We start from the raw sequence: 22278 nt of genomic DNA on the forward strand, positions 1-22278 counted from the left end.
ATTTGTATCCTTGGAGATTAAGCAATGTACCACGTCATACACGTGTACAGTCATTGAAAGCTTTTATTTCATTTTCTGCTATCTAGACTCATATATATATATATATATATATATATATATATATATATATATATATATATATATATATATATATATATATATATATATATATATATATATATATATGCCTGTATTGACCATTTGTGAAAGTAAGACTTTATTCTTAAAAGAGCATAAGTTGGTCGTAGAATAGAATTCACATTTTTATTTTCATTTGTTCATTTTTTCAATATTTAATTCCGTTAAGTTGAATCTGTACATGTTACAGAAAGATAATCTTACAGTGACTAAGCTATCAAAGCCTTATGTTTTACAGTAAGAGCCCGACCCATATATTTGCAATGTAACATCCGAAAAGTAAGTCTTCATTTCTTGTAAGTTTTTGCTAGATATTTGTATGAAAAAAAGATAACTAGGTAATTATAATAGATATAATGCATGAGGTGGGGAAAATGTTTAAGAAATTTGTTGAGTGAAGTGCCCACCTATTCCAGACACCCTTTTTAAAATAAAAAATGTAACATTGAAATGTAGAAGATATTTTAATGCATTTTTCATTACTACAAAATTGAAAATCACAAAAGACATTCGCGTGCGCATGTAAATAATAATGAAATATATGAAAAATTAAAATTTTCAATTGAGTATGCCATTTTAAAACATTATTTCATCGACATATTGTTCTGGGTAAAGGGTCCGAAACTGAAATTTAATCTGTTATATACACAGTTCAATTCTAACAAAAACTTTTCTCCACTGAAACAAACATGATTTATTAAGAAAAACTTGTGCAACTGAAATTTCCTTCCTCGTATTTGTTAATCATACTTTAGACCAATCAGCTTAGTGCAGTATCCATAACAACAGATCAATACTAGCAGAGATTCAAATATTCTGAATGTTTATGAAGAACTAACAATCCAAAATCAGTGTATCAAATTGGTTATAATTTTATCATTTACTATCTACAAAATGTACTGAGCAAACCAAGAATACGGTATTATTCACCTTTTTTCTTCGTTTGTGGTAAGAAATATCAGACACTCCGATTTCAGGAATAATATATTTGATTGAATTGTAATCTTAGAATTCTTTAACTATTTCTTGAAACAACCAGAAAAACAAGTAAATACCAATGCTCAAAGAGGAGTGTCCAAGTAAGGAAAAATACGACCTATTACCATGTATGTCGATTAACAAAACTAATAATACTTTCATAGGTTTGTCATTACTTTACTATGTATATTGTATAATTATGTATAAATTACATGTGTATTACTGTTTGTCATTATTTTACTATGTATATTGTATAATTATGTATGAATTACATGTGTATTACTGAAGTTCCCTCAGTATTCGTGGATGCCATCTTTTTCACCCTTATAACAGATAACAAGGCATGTAACACTATTGCCTAGACAATCCTCCTTGTGTTCAACAGTTTATATATACCAGACTTTGATTAAATTGATGTTTATTTTATTTATATAACACTAGATTTTGACCCGTGCGTGCACGGGTTGACATTACATATAATATCGGATATTTACGAAATAGATACATCGACGCACCGTATATTGTTGACATTTGCATAATGCTGTTAATTTCACTACACTCTGCCGAGTTGGAATAATCTAAGTGTGCCTCGGGAAAGGCTTTCATCACAGTTAAAATACCTCCCAAATACCCGTAATGTAGCAGAAAATTGCAGAATCGCTCCAAAACGATTTTGGAAAAGATTGATGAAGTTGCATTGAAAATAAATTTTTCATAACAAACCATTTTGAAGCTGTAAATACCTTTCTTCGAAAAGTTTAATTCTATAATTGCAGAATTCAACATTTTTTCAACAACATTTTTTACACACCATGTTGACATTCGAAACACTCGGGATTTTTTTTTAGTAAATGCAGTGTGTAAGAGTTATCTCCCGTATTTTCTTTGATGAACAGAAAAAAAATTCCAATGAAAATTAAAACGCATTTTTTTTATCGTTTTTGAGTTTATCCATGCAAATGTGATATCGTGGAAACATTAAAAATGAAGTGCATCCCGTGATTTAGCGTGAATGTAATGCGTATGCGCAAGATTGTAAAATCCAAAAAATTCAGATGATTTCCGGAATTTTTTGAGGATTTTTCGTTCATTATTAATTAGCGATTGAGAAAAAATAAAAACAAATTGGTAATCTTCAAGTACCATTGGTGTTTAAAATATATAAAACAAAAGACAGTACTCTTCCGATTTATCGGTATTAAAGCCCAAACATTCGAGTCTATTATTTTAATATAGTAGTATAGAAATATTAAAAATGTAAAGTTGCATCGGACTTAAAGTTTTAGACAACAATAACTGTTAAATCAAGAAAATATCGTAATTTAAATTTTCAATATGAGGAATAAGAATGGTAAATGACAACAAAGTATGGAAAACATCAAAAAATGCTAAAAATTTTCAGTTTTGCCATTCTTGAAAAATATTTGACTTGAGAAAACTCAACGAGCTGACAAAACTGTTTAAAGAGGGTGATATCTCTAAGAAAAAAAATCAATTTCAGCCGTGAGGTATGCCGGTCCATTAAACTAAAAAAAGCGACTTTTCTTTCTTTGTCACTCCACTATAGGGGGTGTGTAGCGATGAGAAGAACAATGGAAATCGACAATAAGGCGGAAATCGGAGATATTCTTTAATATTTGGATATTGAAGGGTGTAGATTATTGACTTTCCACGAAGTGCATGATTTTTTGGAACTACATAATCATACATTGTCAAATGCACATTTTTTATAAGATCTAAAATTCAAAGATTCATTGAGTATGATTACATAAAAGTATATGAGAGAAAACCTAAGTGTGTGGGTCCTTTAGGTTGTGTGCAGAGAGGAAATGGTAAATATAGGTCAATTTGACTGATTTGACAAATAAAAACACATTTTGCTCGCCTCCTAGATATAAGAATAAGGATGTGAGAGATCTTGCATCTTAAAACCTCATGACAAATCCATTTCTTTAGATATTAAAGATGGGTTTTACCATATACCTGTACATCCATTAGATAGAGAGTATTTAGGATGCTGTTGGTCAGGTGTTTGTTATAGGTGGAAAGTACTAGTACTACATTTTGGCTTGAATTTTTCGCCTTACTTTTTAGCAAGTGTACATGTTAAAGTATTTTAGAGACATTGATCAAATTTTGTGTTGACGATGTCTTGCTGGGTGCGGCTAATAAGAATATTGTAGATGCTAAAGACCTTAAAGGGTTTGGGTTTTTTAATTTTGAAAAGTCACAGTTAAACCCGTCCAAAGGAATTGACTCCATTGCATGGGTACACTTTTTCCAATGCACAGAATACTGTGGAATCATTAAAATTCTTGGGGGGGCAATTTTCGTGGATTGCTTAAAATTTACAGGTTCGTGGGGATGTAAAATCGCTATTTTTCAGAGATTTGACAAAGAACATGGTGTGTACATAACTTTAAAGAAATTTCTATCAAAAAAAAAGAGTCAACCAAATCGGGGGAAGGGGGTCCTGTCCTCAAACGCCAGTGTTGGCAATGATCATGAAAAGTACGGACAAAAGTAAATCTTTATCCAATGTTCATTGATGAACATTCTGAAAAATTCAGGCCCTCTTAATATGTAAATAAAATGTAATAATCTGTCATTATATTCTTAATAATACAAAAAAGGAAATTATGAATATCGCGATAGACTTCATGATATAAAACAAATAATTTGCTGCTTTAAAAGCTTGTTTGACATCAGATTAAAATGTGTTAGTTTAAGTTTTATAAAAACTTTATGACCGTTTTATTGGTATCTATTAAGTACTGGGATTACTGTACTTAATCAAAGACAAAAACAATTTTCTGATACATATTTTTTAATGAACGATTCATGTTTGTGTATTTTCATGTAATCGAAACAAATAGCAAAATTATTTTACATGATATTACTTTTCTGACGTTGAATTTTTTTATTCTTCTAGAACTTTCTTGGCTTTCTTTTCCTTCTTTGTTGAAGGATTTGTGTTTGAATAATCTTGATTCCCAGTTACTCAAGCATACTTTGTGCTTGGTTTGGTTGAAATGGCCCTGTGATTCTGAAGAAGAAAATTAGCTAATAATGAACAGAAATAAATAAATGTTTAGTTTGTCAGTATAGTGCTAGCATTGTTTCGACGATTTCTCTATAAAATCTAACTAATGGTGTTTGGGAAACAAGGCATAGGAATCCAAGATGACCATCCCTATTTTATTCTTCATATCTTAAAAAATGCTGTACTGAACAAAACATGTATATTATGGAAAATATTAATCAAATGATGAATGTCAAGTCTTAACAAACAATAGGCCCAAGGGCCACATTGCTAACTTGTAGCATTGCAGTTTTCAAGAAGATCTCAATGGATATTTCATTTACGTGTACGCATATTCCTACATCAAGCTTTAGTTTAAGCTTATCTGGGCAAATGGTTTTCAAGCAAATTTTGTATTTTTTAAATATTCCTTTGTAAAATATTCAACCCCTCACTGGGACCATATTCTATCCATTGGGGTCATAATTTAATCAAACTTGAATCCACACTAACTTCCACACATTTAGTTTGCCAAATGGTTTTTTAGAAGAATTTTTCAGAAAATATCAACAAATTTTGCAATAGTTCTTAATTAATTCCCCTTGAAAAAGAATGCAGCCCTTCTTTATTTAAAACAAATAACTTGAATACCCTTCACCCAAGGAAGCTATATGTTAAGTTTGGCTGAATTTAAGCAGTTGGTTTTTGGAAATAAGTCAAACATAGGTAATCACAGATTACAAAGCTCAACGAAACGAGGCATCACCTATATGAGGCATCACCTATATGAGGCATCACCTGTATGAGACCATCTTTATAATAATATAATATGAAAATATGGATATTCATGGATACAGTAGTGTGGTTTGGCACAATAGCGTATTTCATATGTTAAAAAATTGTTTGATAATCATATGTTCATTTCATGAAATATTTCAAATACTATTCATCAATACACTAATATAAAATACGATATTGCATCCAGTGATAATATACAATATGGTGTAATATGATGTATAAAATTATACAATATAATACGGTAATATAATGATACAATATGGTATTGTATCATATCACATTGTGTCAAGATATGGTATAATATCATATGATACAATATCATTTCATATATGATACATCATATGGAACAATATAATTTCATACAACATTGTATCATTTCATATGATACAATCCCATGTGACATATTAATATATTATATAATACAATATCATATAATACAATATCAATAACATGATAAAATATAATATATAACAATATCATATAAAACACTTTCATGTGATACAATAATACATCATATAATACAAAATCATTCTATTTAATATCATATCAAAATAATTAATACTATACGATATTGTATCATATTCATATGATGAAATACTATACATATCTAAGTCATAAGATTTAATATCATGTGATAAAATAATATACAATACATATCATATTAAAGGATACAATATCATATATTACAATATCACATAAAACAATATCATTTCATTATGCACAAAAAACTGATACAATATCATATCATATAATTTTTCAAAATAATATTGTATACTTTAATAATATCATATCAATATATTATATATTTAATAAAATCAATATCATATGAATCATGTTATATCATCGGATAACAAACACATCTATCAAGCATGTTTGAGGGAGGTAGATTTTTTTAGCATCCTTGATAATGGAGATCAGGTTCTGCATCTGAAGCTACCCCTGCAATTCATTTATATTATAGTTAAATCAACCATGCAAGTTTGAAATAGTACTACAAGTACTACTAGCTATTAATCACCTGACCTGTTCCTTAAAAGACTAAACTTCCTCCAGCATTTCAAACCCATTGCTCAGATTCAGCATCCAAACCTGTAAGGTGCATGAGAATCACAAGCTGCATCATCCATGCAAGTTTGAGTAAGACTGAACCAAATATAACTAAGATTTGTTTATCAAAGGGCACCTGCTCTTAAAAACTTAAAAACCAGCTCAAAAACCTTAACCCTATCCAGCATCCGAAACCTATAGCTCAAATTCAGCATTCAAGCCTGTCAGGTGAATCGGTATCATAAGACACACCATCCAAGCAAGTTTGGTGAAGTTAGGACCAATAGTAACTTTAAAATGACTGTCAAATGACACCTGCTCCAAAAACTCTAACCTGCTCATAAACCTTAACCTCCTCCAGCATTTGACTTTCATGGCCCAGATTCAGCATCCAAGTCTTTCACGTCCATTAGTAGGTCCAGATGCATCATTCATGCAAGTATGGTGAAGATAGGACAAGTTATAACTTAGATACAGGACCTGCAACAAAAACTTTAACCAGGTCCAGACCCAGACGCTGAGGGTATAGCCTACAGTAAGCCCCCCCCCCCCCCCCCTTCCTCTCTGTGAGCTAAAAATGTAATGTACAGACACAGGGACAAAAAGAATAATAGAGATATGGACATTGGACAAAATGTGATCAGACAAGCTTATTTGAGCTTTCAGTTTAATTGAGATAAAGCTTGAGTAATTATAATAGCAAATCTAACAAACTACATTAAGCCTACATATCATTCCATATAGATATAAGTATATCCAAGAGGGTTTTTTCAAATAATTTTTAATTTTTCTTGCAATTGGAATTCTTTTAAACTATACTTTGATCCTTTCCAGAACAGCTTGATCATTGAGTGCTCTTAAGTGTTCTATCTGTCCATTTGTCTGTTCACATTATGTCCAGAACATATTACCTCTCCCTTTGCCTATTCAGTCTCATACTTTACCCTAAGAGTATCTTTTGGTAAAGAGTGTGCAGTAACCTTGAACCAACTTTCTATATATAAGGTGAAATGTCAAAGCAAACCTATGAGTAAAATCTTTGTCTGGATATGTCATATATTTTGTACCTTTGATCCTATCTTGCTCAAATTTCTCATAGTGCTTGTGGTTAAAGACTGTGCATTTATACCCTGAAACAAGCTTTCAAGTCAATGGTTAAGGTTATACCAGATCCATTAATCATTAGAATTAATTTTTGGATTTTCTCTCCATCTGACCAAATTTTACTCAGAACCTCAAGACTGAACTGTATTTTTCATCTTTTTATTTGATTTTTTTGCATTCACTATACATGTATTTGTAATTCAATAAAGATCAGTCAAAATTTGACATTTTTCCTATCATTTTTGAATGGGAAATAGAGATTGCTCTTTGAACAAGAACAAATTTTGTCAGTAGACACTTACAATCCTTGAAACGCTCTACTTTCCCACTTGAATGGTGAGTGAACAGCCAGCACAAGCTTAGCAAATGGCGGGCACACTCTGAGTGAACGGTGAGCATGGTAAGCACACATTATGAACGGTGAGTAAACACAGAGCGCAAATGTGAGCGCAAAAGTAAACAGTGAATGCACGGAAAACGATATGTGAATGCTATTTGTCACGAATACAAAATGAATGATTTATTTGGAGAGTCTCAGGAGTTATTCTTACATTTTGTCTATAATCAAGAAAAAATAACAAAATACAAGTATGTATTGCTATCAGCCTAAATTTAATATCAACCGACTGAACTATACATGAACACTGAATGAACGGTGAGTGCAAGTTGAACGCTATGTGAAAGCACTGAGGAAGCACACAGTGAGCACTTCGTGAACGATGAGTGCGAAAGGAGCGACCAAAGAGTGCAAGTGAATGCATGGTGAACGCATGGTGAACGCAATGTAAGAGAATGATGAGTGCACAGTGAAAGTAGAATGTTCCAGGGACTGTATAAGTCTTAGATAGATACCAGTCTAGTACATTTTTTTATGAAAATATTTCATTTGTTCAAGCAATCACTTAATATTTTCAGAAGAAAAAAAATGCTTGAAAACAAGCAATTTATATGAAAACGGAAGGAAAAGGTTAACTTTTTGATGTCATTTTTCAAAACTTATGGCATTAACTTTTTGATGTCATTTTTCAAAACTTATGGCATTAATGAATAAAACTTAATATTATGAAAAACATATGTATCTGTACAAAGAAAGCAAAGAATTACCCAGTAATAACAGTTAACTGATGATGTTCATTAAAGGGGGCAATATTAGGCCTTTGTCATATATAGTCTTTTCTTAATTATACAGTTAAAATTCATGTTTTTTTTATGCGCCTTAACTAGATTTCTCTAAAACATAAAATTACAACCTGTCAATATCCATTTTCAGGCTGGTCTTGAGCAAGAAAAGGCTTCCTCAGCAGAACAGCTTCTATGTTCGGCTTTCAAAAGTCATAAAAAGAATTGTTGAAAGATATGGAAAAATGAAATAGCAAAAAATAAAGAACAATAATAAAAAATTTGGAGACATTATTTTCATTTGCTATGTATTCCTATTACATTGTATAATAATTAAATAACATGACTTATATAAGTATTAAATTAAACCTAATGATACAATTAAAATATCCTACATAATATTAGATAAATAATGCCTGATTGTTTACATGTGTACTTAAATGTGATAATAAATCACACTTACCAGTCTTATTGTCCTGTTGAGTTATGTACCTGTAGACAAACAGCTTGTTGCTGTTGTCTGATCCAACCCAGAGATGATGAGTGTTGATATCATAACATAGGCTGCGTGGTTCATCTATGTCTTCTGATTTTGTCAGCAAGTATGACAGGAACTGACCATTCTTATCTATTATCTGTATTGTGTTGGTTCTGATATCACACACCAGGATGTTTGACAGCGCGTCAGTGCAGATCCCACATGGTGATAGCCCTGATCCTGATGGATGTCCTGTATAGGAGAAACGATGTCTTCCTTCACGATCTGTCACCACTACTGCGCTCAAATCATCAGATACTACAACATCCCCATTGTTGTTCTCTGCTAAAAAGGTAGGATTTTTGTACAGTTCCAGTCCCCGGTCATCGTGTTCTATTGTTTGCGTAAGTTCTCTAGTCTGGTTGTACCGTGTTACCTTGCCTATATTTGTATCTTCTCTATACATCCCAACCAGTAGATCTCCATTAGACTGGGACCAGAGCACACAATGTGGTTCCCATTTAGATTCTGTTTTCTCTATAATTGTGGTGGTTATTTTCATATCGTTTGACAGTTTGTTGATGTTATAATCTTCATCTATATAAATCAATTCACACTCACTATTTACAGTTTGAATTCCACCACTATATATCTCAAAACAAAAATTCTTCAGATGGTGTAGAATGTCACCTGCGGTGTTTATCAAGATGATATTATCATCACCTACCCATACATGGTCCGATGTCACACAGGAAATGTGCTCGCAATTATCAACACCAGTCACAGTGAGAGAATGGAGTAACTCAGGGGAAGACATCAATTTCAGCAAACTTTCATTTCCTTCCAGTGGTTTTTCTGTCTTTGAGACCTGAATTTCACTCAGTGACTCCCAAATATTAAGAGCAGCTGGATTATGACCTACAAACATGGGGTTTTTTTTTTAATATGTTGTGTTATATTAAATAATACATTAATTGATATAATTTATTTTCATTAAATTCAATTAACAGATTCTAACAGCTTGCTTTTGTACATGTATCATTATAAACAAAATATTTTCTCTGCAAGTAAACTAGTATAATTATATATTGGATGTACTGTATTCATGAGTGTTGCAGGTACTTACAAAAATAAATAATTTAATACTGGTTGTAACACAGCATGTGATTTAGTTAAATTTATATAACCTGGTTCTCAGGCTTGTCACAAGACACTTCACAATGCACCACCGTCAAAAACATAAAAATCAGCTTAATGGTACATTTGGATTTTGAACAGATTTTAATTTCATTTTCAAAAGTGAAACAAACTGAATTTGTCCATGAAATAGAGAAATTAAATTATATGGAATTAACTCAATATCTACCCAAGTTATACTCATATAACCTAGGTTGGAGTTATGAACGCTTTCTTATAATGATCTCAACCTTTAATTTTAATAATATCCCAAATAAACTATCATTTCTATGTGTTTTGTCGTCTAATTTTACATATTTATTACGTTTATGTTACTATTATCTTCAGATTACTGGCCGATAAGCAATGGAAATTATATGTAAGTTGCAACATCATGATCGATAGCTATTACACAGCACATGCAAATTAATCATGTTAATAATGTCCTACTTTTGTAGTAGTGTTTCTGAAAAGGAGAAATAAGCAAAGACAGGTGTCATATAATACTGTAAACGTACTACATTTGGCTGTGTATTCTAATTAGCGTTATTAGCGGAATGCATCTTCCTCTTAATCAAGTACGTCGCTAAATGCCATGCATATTTGTATCAGAATAGTCACAATCAGGAATACGCTAATTCAAATCCATGACCAACTTGTTGCAAAAACTAATTTCCGCCAAATATCATACATACCAAATATAAATATGTTTATAGTAATTTGATACCATGAAACATTGAACCATGCATGCTTACCAGCCATACTGTCCTGTCGAGTTATGTACTGGTAGACACAAATCTTACTGTTTGTGCCTGATCCAACCCAGAGAAGATGCATACTAATATCATAACTCAGGCAACTGGGTGTGAATATCCCTAATGGTCTAATTAGTAGATGCGACAGGAACTGACCGTTCCTGTCAATCATCTGTACTGTGTTGGTTCTGATATCACACACCAGGATGTGTGACAGCGCGTCAGTGCAGATTCCACATGCAGATAGTCTTGATCCAGACGGATGCCCTGTGTAGGAGAAACGATGTCTTCCTCCACACTCTGTAACCACTACAGCATCAAAGTCAGACACCACGACATCCCCATTGTTGTTCTCTGTTATACAGATAGGATTTCGAAACATTTTCTGTCCTGTGTTGTCTTCTTGTATGGTTTGTGTCAGTTGTCCAGTGTAGTTGTATCGAGTTACCTTGCCCCACATTTTACATGTTGAATCATAATCATAATAATTATAGAAAATCATCCCGACCAGTAGATCCCCAGTGCACGGAGACCAGTACACACACTGTGGTTTCCATGTAGAGTCTGTTCTCTCTATAAATGTGGTGGTTGTTTTCATATCCTTTAACAATTTGCTGATGTTATTATCCATGTCAATATAAAGAAGTTCATTTTCACTGTTTACAGTGTGTTTTCCATTACCACTATCAAAATGAAAAGAACGACAGTCTTTAAGATGATGTAAAGTTTCACCTGCTGTGTTTGTCAAAGTGAGATTGTTCTTGTACTCACTGACCCAGACCTGGTCCGATGTCACATGGGAAATGTGATAACAGTGATCCAAATTTGTACCTTTAAGACTAATAGAATAATAAAACTCGGGACTGGACATCAGTTTTAGCAGATGCTCATTACCTACACCTCGTTGTCTTCTCTCTGTTAGTTTGATTCCACTCAGTGACTCCATCACATCCTCCTTGTTAAATGATTTAGTCATAGCGAGCTGGCTGGTGTGGTGTGGAACACAAGGGCTATGTTGTATCTGGGGAAGGCATCTTCTCTTCATGAATAGGAGAAATTTTACTGATGTGTTTGATGACTGCTCATAACTGTATTCATAGCTCTGTATGCTTGTAAGATATGTTTTCATTTTTTCCTTCCGTTTTAAACATCTGTGTTTGAAATCAAAGTTATGTAACACATTGTCAAGACGACGTTTTAGTTTCTGGGCCTTTTTTAACATCTCTGAGTGGCAGTTGGAGAATTCTGTGTGATAGGTTTTGAAATCATCTTTTGCTCCTGTCAGGAGAAAAGGTCTGTAAAAGAGAGCCTCACTTCTGATGGTGTGAATGGTTCCTCTGTGTTGTTGTTGCTTTTTTCTATAAGTTTCCTTCAAACCTACTAAAACATGCAGATTCTTTTGCTCACTTTGTCTGTTAAAGTGAGAAATTCTGAATACCTGGGGTTTATGCTCAGAACAAGAATCGCACACAGGAACTTGACACGGTTCACAGTATTTTCCATAAACCTTGTTAGGATGCCTCACACAGATCTCGTTTTTCTGGATGTTGTTAAATTCCCCACAGTATAGCTCTACATTATGGTCTATTGTTTTGAGATCCCTCACATGAATCTCTTTACATTGGAGGCATAGATCACATGGACATGATATACATACATACTTTGTGTCCCCCAGACACTTAGAACACCGACGTATCCTGCACTGGGAGCTCGAATTGATTTGTCCATGCATGTTCTGATGCTGTTGGCCAACCCATCAACCTGTAGGTCCAAATATCCCAACTGACCTGTTCAAAAATAAATTTCATAAATGTACATTGTATACTTTCTATTCATTTGACATTTAAAAAGACATGTGAGTAGGACTAATATAATTGTATGTTGTGCACATGAGCAGAGATGTGTGCTTAATGTACCACTGTATATTTGCAAATGACTGTCAGACCGGTTTGAATACCGGTGCCTGATATTTAAGTTGGTAGAGCACCTTAATAAAGATTTTGGGGCCCTGGCTCAAATCCTGGTCTGGTTCATCATTATTTCTCCCATCCAGTTACATTTGGAGCTGTGACCAAGCCCCTGGAACTAACAGGTTAACACTTGCCAGAGGAAGAAGGCGGGTGACCAATAAAGAGGGGAAAAGACCTGCAATTAGGCCAAAAAAAAAAATATCTCTGTTTCCTGTCACCTGACCAAAAAAAATAGGGTAGGTAGGTAGGAAAAACATTTTATTTTTTAAAAACATTTTATTTTTTTAAACTTGAAACATGTGTCATATTAATAGGGGAAACAGTGTCTTCAGGCCTCAGATGAAGCTTTAAAATTTTCCATAGGGCCTCTGTGTAATAATGTCCTTTCCCTGCAAGATGCAGCTTTCACAGATGGGAAGAACAGTCTTGAACTTCTGCAAGAGTTCTTTATTAACTTCCCCCTCTCCACAACAATATGAACAAAGGTTTGCATGGCCAAGACCACTCCTGTAGTAGGATAATTCAACCGGACTTTCACATGTGATGGTTGACCTCGCCATTACCGTTTTATATAATGGATTTGAAGGAGGGAGTATCGGTGATCCACAGGTGTATTCTAGCTCACTAAGGTCACATACAATTGAATATTGTTGTCTTTCAGTTAATCTGTATTTTGAGTATACTACACGTGGTTTCCTGCATTCTATGCATTCTACAATTGATCTGGCATTCTGTACAGTACACAGACTTGGTGTTGATTGAGGTTCCTCAATATATCCCAGTACATCAACATTCTTACATGTATTTGTCAGCACAGTCGAGCAATCAACGCCTTCTGCAGGTTCTTCTGCAGGTACTAGTGGTTTCTTTTTTTTCAAAAGTTTCAGGGTTGGTCTGTCCTTTTCTGTTGTTTCTTTCCCTCTCACCTCTGAGTATGGAAGATAATGTTCACCTGTGGCATCTAACTGGGGGTCTGGTAGCCATGAAGGTTGAGAATTTCTAGGGGGAATGCAGCAAGATACATTGTCACATTTCTTGATTTGGAAAACATACTGTGTAGATTTGCAGTGACGGTCCAACCAATCTTGGTATGACTTGATTTTTCTAGTGTGTGTCTTCTGCAATTTTGTCAGGTCCATGTCTGGAAATAGTTCTCTTAGGTGTCGTTTCATTACCTCAATATCTTGGTCACTGAGAGGATCTAAGACCTGAACAGGTTCATCTTTGAGCTTCAATCTGATAAATCTATTCTGAATGGTTCTTTTTACTTCCTCAAGAGATTCTGTCCACCCTTGTCTAATTCTAAAGTTGGGGTTTTCTTCATGAAAAGCCCTGACTTCTGCCATGCTATTCTTGTTTTTCAAAGCATCTTCAATCTTTTTCTCACAGGGTTTTCTTTCTAAAGACACATTTTGTAGTCCTAGATTTAAAATGCTCATCACCCTCTCTGCTGGATTTGTATAACTATGGCCTGGTGCACAGCGAGCATGGATTAAAAGGTCCAAGTTAAACTCCTTAAACAAGCAGATGTTTGCTAGTTTAACAGCTTCCAGAGTGTTTCTTTGATCTACTCCACCGTCTGTGAATTTCAACAGCATTGGCTTAGGATCATTGCCTGAACTAAGCATCATCTTTGAAAGGAATGCTGCATGACGAAAAGGAGATGCAGTCTGAAAAATGGAATCATTCAGCACAGTAAAAACCTTTCCACGTACAAAAGATTTGTCAACACTTTTTGGCACTTCGCATTGTAATACAACTGATGGTGTGAGTGAACACCGTGTCATGTCGTGATCAAGGGCAACAAGGGTGCTGGAAGTAGGTACAATTGATTTTTTTCCCCTTACTCCTGTTGATACTGAAGCACCAGGATCACCAATTGGTACTTTTGCCTTATCATCGCAGCATACCATCATGCATCTTTCAGCTTCCTCTACAGCAAATGATTTTAGATACTTAAACTGAGCATTGCAGAAATGACTGTCAGGATGAGTTGTGCGTAGTTGTCTTCTTTGAATTTTAAACTGTACATTTAATTTAAATGATTTAAACGAGATGTAAAGTTCAAAGCCCCATGGCAATATGGATTTCTCGGTGCAAACTGTAGTTTTACAAGACTTGCTGAAGGAACAGGGGTACCAGGTGGACAAGTAGATACTGCTCTCTGGATCATGTCTGATATTGAAATGAATTCACTGAGATGTGCATGGCCATGTCTCCTGTCATCAGCAGCTGTAATATTCTCAAGAACTTCTTGAAGCTTTTCAAAAAACACATCAAACTTCGTGTTTGGTCTTCCTGGATTGGTATGCCTTAGATCTGCAATTAAATCTGTATGGCCTAATGAAATGAGACGTAAACGTTCTTGCATAACCGGATTAGTTGTTTGACTGCCATCAAATGCCAACTCCTTGTATATGTATTCTATAACAGATGGTGACAAGGAAGTTATATTATTAATCTTCTCTTTGAATGTTTTTTTCATCTCTCGGGTGTGAAATTCCTGAATTTCTGATCTTGCTGTCTGCAACAACCTGGCACCCTGAACTAATATCTGTGACTCTGCACGGTTCTCTAGTGTCCTACAGATTATGAATGAGGATGTTGTTGATCCACCTGGACTGAATTTAAGTATGTCTATTGGAACAGACAGCTGAAGACCCTTAAGGAATCGGTATTTCTGCTTTGAGTCAATAAATGGTTCATTAACATGCTCTTTTTCATTAAAAATAAAAAATTCTCCAACTTCCTTTCCTTTTATGATAGCATCAAGCAGGTGGTATTGCTGCTTAACCAATGATGATGGTGTCCTATGCTCAATAGTTGCATCTTCAGCAATTGTTCTTGCAGGATGCATCTCTGCATGAGTTGTCTGCATTTCTTCATTCTTTCTTTTTAGGTAGTTGCTATAGGAATCAAAACAGTCAGCCAGGCCCTGAATTTCTTTACTTCCCTTCCTCCATGCTTCAGTAGAAGAAGTTATGGGTCTCAATAGAACACTACAAAAATGATATTCATATTTCAAAAGCATTAACAATTTGCCACTGCATAAGAAATAATCTTTGGTTCATCAAAAATAAATATTGAAAAGGTGATCGTTTACTATATTTTTTAGTAATAAAAGAGTTGTAGCACAAATTTAAACTGACCTATATAAAGTTTCTGCATGAGATTTAAGACATCCAGCATCAAGAGGCATCTGTTTCATTTTCTTCCTTTTGACCTCATTAAACCCTTGGTACATGTCAAATGCATCAGGAATTGGAGTTAGATCCTGTCTGTCATGTGCAGCATCGTTGATAGTCAAATGTTGGTTCGTAATGTACCACAGCGCGTTACATAACACCTGAAATAATAACTATGTTATAAGCCTTCATCAAGTTAACTTAAACATTTAACTATCTAAGTTGAACATCTTATCTTCTATTTTCCACTTAATATTTAATATAATAATACATGTCTTTATAAAAAAGAAGGCACAAATTTATCATTATTGATATAAAACTGTACATTGTGGATAGCACATGTATCTTTATATTAGATTTGGTAAGCAGTATATGTTTGTTAAATATATATATTAATATGACGACATTTAAGATGAAGATACAAGGATGAGAATTAATGAAGACTGAAGGATTAGAGTGGAGGAAGGCACACAAAACCATATATAAGTGCACAGACTATTAACTAGCAATAGCATAGATGACCAATCCCTTTGCATAGTTTCAAACTTACCAAAGTAAAAGTCAAATCTGTCAGAGAAATAACAATCTTTAAACTTGCATCAAAATGAATTTAATAAGAATTATCATCTTTAAAATTAATTTCCTTGGAACACATACTTGAACTATATAGCTGCCCTCTGTCTGTAGCACTGGTTTAGGGAGATCCAACTTGTGTTGCTTAAAAAAGGTCTCAATCAAGTTGTTGTACAACTCATCCTTTCTGGAAAGCCCACCTTTGACCCCTGAGCTAGAAAAAGATCAGTAAAATCTATTTATTTACAACACAAGCATTTAATATAAAAAATTTCACTTGCACCTTATTTTAAGCAAACAGCATATATTTCTTCAAAGAAAAAAGTGTCTTAATATTGAGCCATACATGTACAATGTATATTATTAAAAGATCTTTTTAATATGTCAGAATATTTTGACACCTTATTTAATATTTAAAATCATTTGATGTAGAACAATCTCTCTTTAATATGCTAACAAAAATATACCCCACATTTGCTGCTTGATACCGGTAAATAAAATGTCCGTGAAACTGTATGCATGGTCAAGTACTTTGTTTGTAGTTTGATACATACCTGCTACGTTTCTTGTCGGGAATAGAACGGCCACCTGCCATCAGCAATTCAAATGCGTTTACAGCTTTTTTAGTCGCATTTGCAGCATGTTGTTGAAGTTTGTTAAGCTCTGGGTCGTCGGTTGTTTTGCATATGAATAAAAAGGATCTTAATGAAAAGTTGCGAACGACTTCCCCCACCGATAAGGAACCGTGTATTCTTGTTTGATTTTGTGCAGACACCGTAAATTCTGCTTCTTTTGAATTATTCTGACAATCATGGTAAGATTCAAAGAGGTGTGTAAATGTTGTTGAATCCTTTACGCTAGTGATAAATTTCTTGCCATCTTTGAAATGTATACAAGGTTGGAATTCCAGAGACAGCACACTGGCTGTCTCCGGACACGCCATGTTAACGCAGTCAATGTTTATCGTGCGCTTTATCGACAAGACAGGTCAGGGTTTATTCTCAAACGTTTAGAAGACCGATTAGCTAAAATTTAAAACCTGTCGGTCAATCTTAATATTTCCGGGGAAAAAAAACTTGGCGATCGAAAAAAATTTTAGGGTCGGGGGTTAAAATATAGGGTCGGTCGGGCGACAGGAAACAGGAATATTTTTTTTTTTTGGCCTTAAGGGGGAGGAATGTGACAGTCAGACCAATTCAACTTCCGGCGCCAAGATAGATAGAATGTTCTATCGATAAAATGACAGATTTCCTATGGACCCAGTTCAACCTGAGCGTAGCCTGGTCATGGTTAAATTATTCTTTCTAGCGCCAAGATAGCTCAGTTGATAGCTGCCCAAGTACCTCACTAGAGATTCAGGGTTCTGGGTTTGAATCTCTGTCTGGTCAGTCTTTATTTCCCATCCCATTATGCATACACGAATATAGAAATGATGATTAATATTAACGAAACATTTTTGTTCGAAGAAAATATTTTTTTTAAAAAGCCAAAATTAATCGTTAACATTACAGTATTATCTTTCAAAATACGTCGAATGAAAGTTTTGTACTGATATCTCTATTTGGACAGCTGTTGGAGACGTCAGTACAATTTAAAAAAAAATAATTTTGGCCTCGTCGTTGCCAGAGACATAAGAAACATTATTTATATCTCTGTCGTTGCCGATACCATCAGATCAATCATTGGTCACCATGCGGGATGCACGGTGACGCGTCCTATTTGAAATATTCTAACAAAATGACAACATACTTATTGACATTATATTTTGCATTATTGAAAGTGATCAAAAACGGCTTCTTGAAAAGACTTACAGAGTTAACATTACCAAAGTGCTGATTTGGAGCCGATCATGACTAAATTTATTTACAATCGGGTTCGGGGTCCATGGTGAGGACTAATCGCCGGAATGGCGACGGAATAGACGTGGTGACATGTATAAAAAGGTCGATAACTTGTGTTAGGTATAAGCTATCATCATTCGGTTTTCAGTTTTTTAATCTGTGGATAGAGGGCTATCGAAATATGTAAAAACGTTTTTGATAGGTACATGTTTAATACATAAAACCTTGACCGGAATGAGCTATGGTCGCAAAAATCAGCTGCCGGAATGACGAAGTCGACTTCAGAAAACACCTAATATCTCAAAAAGTTTTTAATATTTTTTCATTCGGAAACGATTTTTTTAATCACAACGACCAGGCCTATAAAATGTGATGTACAAATATCTAATAAATTTTGTTAATTTTGAGTGTAAAATTTCCATTCCGGTCAAGGTTTTGAGCATTTTAATCCAGTTTGATATATAAAACTATATATTATCTGAAAGGTGTATAACTAAGGATGAAAAAAATCTTGACCGAATGGAAATATAATCAATGGTTTTTATGATACAGGTGATTATTTAGAGATGACTCCACGATTACAGCATTCTTTTTTAACAAAAAATTTCCATTCCGGTCAAGGTTTTGCATACTAAATCTAAAGATATCGATTTAATTTTTTCACATTTTATAGGCCTGGTCGTTGTGATTAAAAAAATCGTTTCCGAATGAAAAAATATTAAAAACTTTTTGAGATATTAGGTGTTTTCTGAAGTCGACTTCGTCATTCCGGCAGCTGATTTTTGCGACCATAGCTCATTCCGGTCAAGGTTTTATGTATTAAACATGTACTTATCAAAAAACCAAAAACTGAATGGTGATAGCTTATACCTAACACAAGTTATCGACCTTTTTATTCATGTCACTACGTCTATTCCGTCGCCATTCCGGCGAATAGACCTGCCCGGGGTCCATATATTACGATTACTTTCACTTTTAAGCTTTGGTTTTATGATGCTAGTCCAATAAGAAAAAAATCTCAAGTGTTGTTTGATGGCTTATTCAAATGATCAAAATGATTTGACAATTTGTTCAGTTTGTCTCGAAAAATTTAAAACGCCGAGGATTTTGCCCTGTTCGCACATCTTTTGTCACAGTTGCATTTCATCGTATATGGTGAGCTCGTGCAAATCCAAAGAGGCACCTGTGGGATTTTCTTGTCCACTTTGTAGAGAGTTTGTCCCAGCACCAGCCGACATAGGGAAACCTGCAACATGGGCAGAGGGTTTACCCGTGTGTAAAATTCTAGACAAACTATCCCGAAGTAGAGAATCCAACCTGTGTGCTGCGTGCCAGCGAGAAAATGAAGAAGAAGAGGCCACGGACATCTGCATCACCTGTGAGGAAGCAATTTGTGCAAATTGTGCTAAATATCACAGGCGAAATTTAATAACATGCACTCATGTTGTTGTCCCGCTGAAGGACCCCAGCGTAGTGTTGCAGAGTGTTATATCATCGGTAAAAAATGGGAGTTGTCCAAAACACCCTGACAAAGAAGTAGAACTACATTGTGGGGAGCATCGCACGGCTATGTGCACTCTGTGCGCAACCACTGAGCACAGGAAATGCCTTGATGTCCAAACCGTTCAATCTATCACTGAAAAAACAAAGAAAGGTGGCAGTCTGCAAAAATTGCTAAGAAAGGTGAATAATTATGAGCAGGAACTGTTAATGGTCAAGAAAAAGCAAGAAAACAACCTCAGTGAAATAGACAGCACATCGGACAGTATACTGGAAGAAACCAAAAAGTTAAGAATGGAAGTTAACGCTCATCTGGATAAGCTTGAAAATGAACACTTAAATGAATTGAGTAAAGTTACAAAGGAGAGCAAAGACATGTTAAATAAAAACATTGATTCTGTCTCAGACAGGATTCACTTCAGCAGACACTGTATACAGAGACTTCAGAACCTGGAGGATGCGAGTGATGCCTGCTTTATAAAGGAATACCACCATGTCGGAGAAAAGTTTGAGGTGCTAAAATTGGAAACTGTGAATTTGAAAGAACATGAAATAAAGCTCAAGTTAAATATATCAAAAGAATTAAGAAAATTAAAACAAGTGGAAAGGTTTTCCAAACTTGAAGTTTTACATTCACGGAAACATCTACTGAACAGGAGGGACATTGAGGATGTGTCTTTTTCTCTCATATATGAGATTCAACTTCCTGATGCCAACATTTGTGGTGGAAATTTCATTTCAGATGAAGTGATTGCTCTAGCAAAATATAATTCAACCAAGAAAGGTCTCTGGCTGGCTGGATTGAAACGTAACACTTGGGATAAAGTTAGGGAGAGTGATACAGATGATACTTATTTTGACGTGCAACATTCAGACAATGAATTATACATTACAAACCAGACAAACAGAAGTGTGATTGTCATGTCAAGCAATGATTTTACCACGGTGAGAGAATTCATAATGCAAGATAATTTGGTGCCTTATGGCATATCCATCTGGGAAAATTTTGTTTTTGTTGCTTGTCAGATTGCAATTTTGAAATACGACTTACAGGGAGAGTTGGTTTACAGATACCCAGTTGAAAAGTCTTCTCTGTACGTGGCGGTGACTCGTCGCGGCCACATTGTGCACAGTAATGTAAAAACGGACACTGTGACCTGCATCGATGAGAAGGGGGTGCCCCTGTGGAAGTATGTCAGCCCCAAGCTTAGTGGTCCCTGCAGTGTGGATAGAGACGCGCTCGATAATCTATACGTGGGTGGATCCAAGAGCAATAACGTCCACATACTGTCCAGCTTTGGCTCTCTGATCCGGGTCTTGGAATGTATCCCCTGCCCTGCTTTCATGAAAGTCAGTGAAAGAGGAGACATGTGCTGTGTGTGCAGCAGCTGGAAGAACATCAGAGTGTATGAAATCAAATGAGACACAAAGCATTCTGTGGGATTATCTGCCCCTTTTACTGCTCCATCTGTCACTCTCTTGTTTGCTGTTTGACTATGTTGACATGGAGTAAGGGGCCTATGCTGTTTTACTCCTCCACCCTAAATTCAAGTCTGTAAGATGCTGTTTTTATTAAACTACCAGGTCTGGACAATGAATAAATTGATATATCTATTTGGAATAAACGACTGATAGCTATTTTTTCCAAACCAAAATGAAGAGTTCAACCAGAGTATAAATTAATGTTGAATACAATATGTATGCCAATGCTGCTTGCATACCATGCCTTTACTTCCTGTTGTTGTCTAAAGATTTGATTAAAACATTAACGTTTTGATTAAATGTTTGCTTATGTTCAGAGATTAAAAACAATGTACAATGTGAAATAAAAAATAAAATACAGTTTATGATGATTTCGTCTGTGTGAATTTAAACTTAATGGATTATTATAACTTACCAGTAAAACTTTCATGGGTTATTTTTTAAAATCCTGTCCTGGGGAGGGGGAAATGTTCCAAGCCTATACTTGATAATTTTACTCTGCATCGAAGTTTAACCAAATATGAATTTCTGGGTGGGGGGGGGGGGGGGGGGGGGGTCCAGACCACCCGATTCCCTCTAGATCTGAGCATGTCTTTAAAAATCACTATTTCTTATTAAAAATAAAAAGATACAACTTCCATGGTCCAGATTCGGCAATAGAGGCATGCTTACTTTTGATTAACTATCTTACACATGTAATATGTACACTCAGTAAACTGTAAAAAGAAATTGGGCAGTTTGTCACTCAACTTTCTGGCAGGCACGTCGCATCGTGTTATTTTTTCATTGAGAAGGGGGGGGGGGGGCATCCGGAAAAAAAAACACGAAGCCCCCCCCCCCATCCTGGAGAACCTCGATCTTCAATTTCATTTCGTTGTTTTCACTTCAAATCTGTTTGTGCTCCGGAAAGGGGGGGGGGGGCAACTCCACCATAAATAATTTTCAATATGTAAATTTATGTTCCTGATTATGCTTAATATTTTTGAGCCAAAAAGTACTATACAGAGGCGTCGGAACCGCCCCCCCTTTCAATTTGCTTCCGACGCCAGTGCTATAGTTTCGATTTTTGATTGCAAGTATTTGTATTCCTGACATTCAGTTTGAACGAAGAA

The 22278-nt window shown here is 34.9% G+C and overlaps 3 protein-coding genes across 5 annotated transcripts; 1 reads left to right on the plus strand and 2 right to left on the minus strand.

The window, feature by feature from the left end:
- Nucleotides 1–3937: 3937 nt before the first annotated feature.
- LOC105343600 (uncharacterized) lies at nucleotides 3938–18239 on the minus strand. Of its 2 annotated transcripts, none has more exons than XM_066071621.1 (5): nucleotides 18169–18221; nucleotides 10616–12402; nucleotides 8670–9602; nucleotides 8338–8409; nucleotides 3938–4162 (listed from the first exon to the last, which is right to left on the minus strand). In XM_066071621.1, the coding sequence occupies exons 2-4, from the start codon at nucleotides 12345–12347 to the stop codon at nucleotides 8354–8356; spliced, it is 2721 nt and encodes a 906-aa protein (XP_065927693.1). In that variant the 5' UTR covers nucleotides 12348–12402; nucleotides 18169–18221; the 3' UTR covers nucleotides 3938–4162; nucleotides 8338–8353. The 2 variants fall into 2 exon arrangements, with proteins under 2 accessions (XP_065927693.1, XP_065927692.1); XM_066071620.1 differs by having other exon boundaries at nucleotides 3939–4162; nucleotides 18155–18239.
- On the minus strand, nucleotides 12616–17322 carry LOC136271762 (uncharacterized). Of its 2 annotated transcripts, XM_066072201.1 has the most exons (5): nucleotides 16898–17322; nucleotides 16428–16557; nucleotides 16321–16337; nucleotides 15735–15931; nucleotides 12616–15584 (listed from the first exon to the last, which is right to left on the minus strand). In XM_066072201.1, exon 5 carries the CDS (start codon nucleotides 14499–14501, stop codon nucleotides 12933–12935), a length of 1569 nt encoding a protein of 522 aa, XP_065928273.1. In that variant the 5' UTR covers nucleotides 14502–15584; nucleotides 15735–15931; nucleotides 16321–16337; nucleotides 16428–16557; nucleotides 16898–17322; the 3' UTR covers nucleotides 12616–12932. The 2 variants fall into 2 exon arrangements, with proteins under 2 accessions (XP_065928273.1, XP_065928272.1); XM_066072200.1 differs by lacking the exon at nucleotides 16321–16337 and having other exon boundaries at nucleotides 16898–17321.
- Nucleotides 18240–19142: 903 nt separating the features above from the next.
- Nucleotides 19143–21529, plus strand: LOC117691582 (E3 ubiquitin-protein ligase Midline-1). The gene has a single exon (XM_034477917.2). The coding sequence runs from the start codon at nucleotides 19217–19219 to the stop codon at nucleotides 21104–21106; it is 1890 nt and encodes a 629-aa protein (XP_034333808.2). The 5' UTR covers nucleotides 19143–19216; the 3' UTR covers nucleotides 21107–21529.
- The last annotated feature ends 749 nt before the right edge of the window (nucleotides 21530–22278 follow it).

The sequence above is a fragment of the Magallana gigas genome, chromosome 9, assembly GCF_963853765.1.
Source record: "Magallana gigas chromosome 9, xbMagGiga1.1, whole genome shotgun sequence".
Classification (NCBI taxonomy): Eukaryota; Metazoa; Mollusca; class Bivalvia; order Ostreida; family Ostreidae; genus Magallana; species Magallana gigas.

Coding starts and splice junctions, on each gene's coding strand:
- LOC136271762 (XM_066072200.1), bottom strand. CDS start 17,286: ATGGCGTGTCCGGAGACAGCCAGTGTGCTGTCTCTGGAATTCCAACCT. Junction 16,558..16,897: donor CCCGACAAGAAACGTAGCAG/GTATGTATCAAA, acceptor ATCTTTTTCTAG/CTCAGGGGTCAAAGGTGGGC. Junction 15,932..16,427: donor AGGGCAGCTATATAGTTCAA/GTATGTGTTCCA, acceptor TTATTATTTCAG/GTGTTATGTAACGCGCTGTG.
- LOC105343600 (XM_066071621.1), bottom strand. CDS start 12,347: ATGCATGGACAAATCAATTCGAGCTCCCAGTGCAGGATACGTCGGTGT. Junction 9,603..10,615: donor TCGACAGGACAGTATGGCTG/GTAAGCATGCAT, acceptor CCATGTTTGTAG/GTCATAATCCAGCTGCTCTT. Junction 8,410..8,669: donor TCAACAGGACAATAAGACTG/GTAAGTGTGATT, acceptor GACTTTTGAAAG/CCGAACATAGAAGCTGTTCT.
- LOC117691582 (XM_034477917.2), top strand. CDS start 19,217: ATGGCTTATTCAAATGATCAAAATGATTTGACAATTTGTTCAGTTTGT.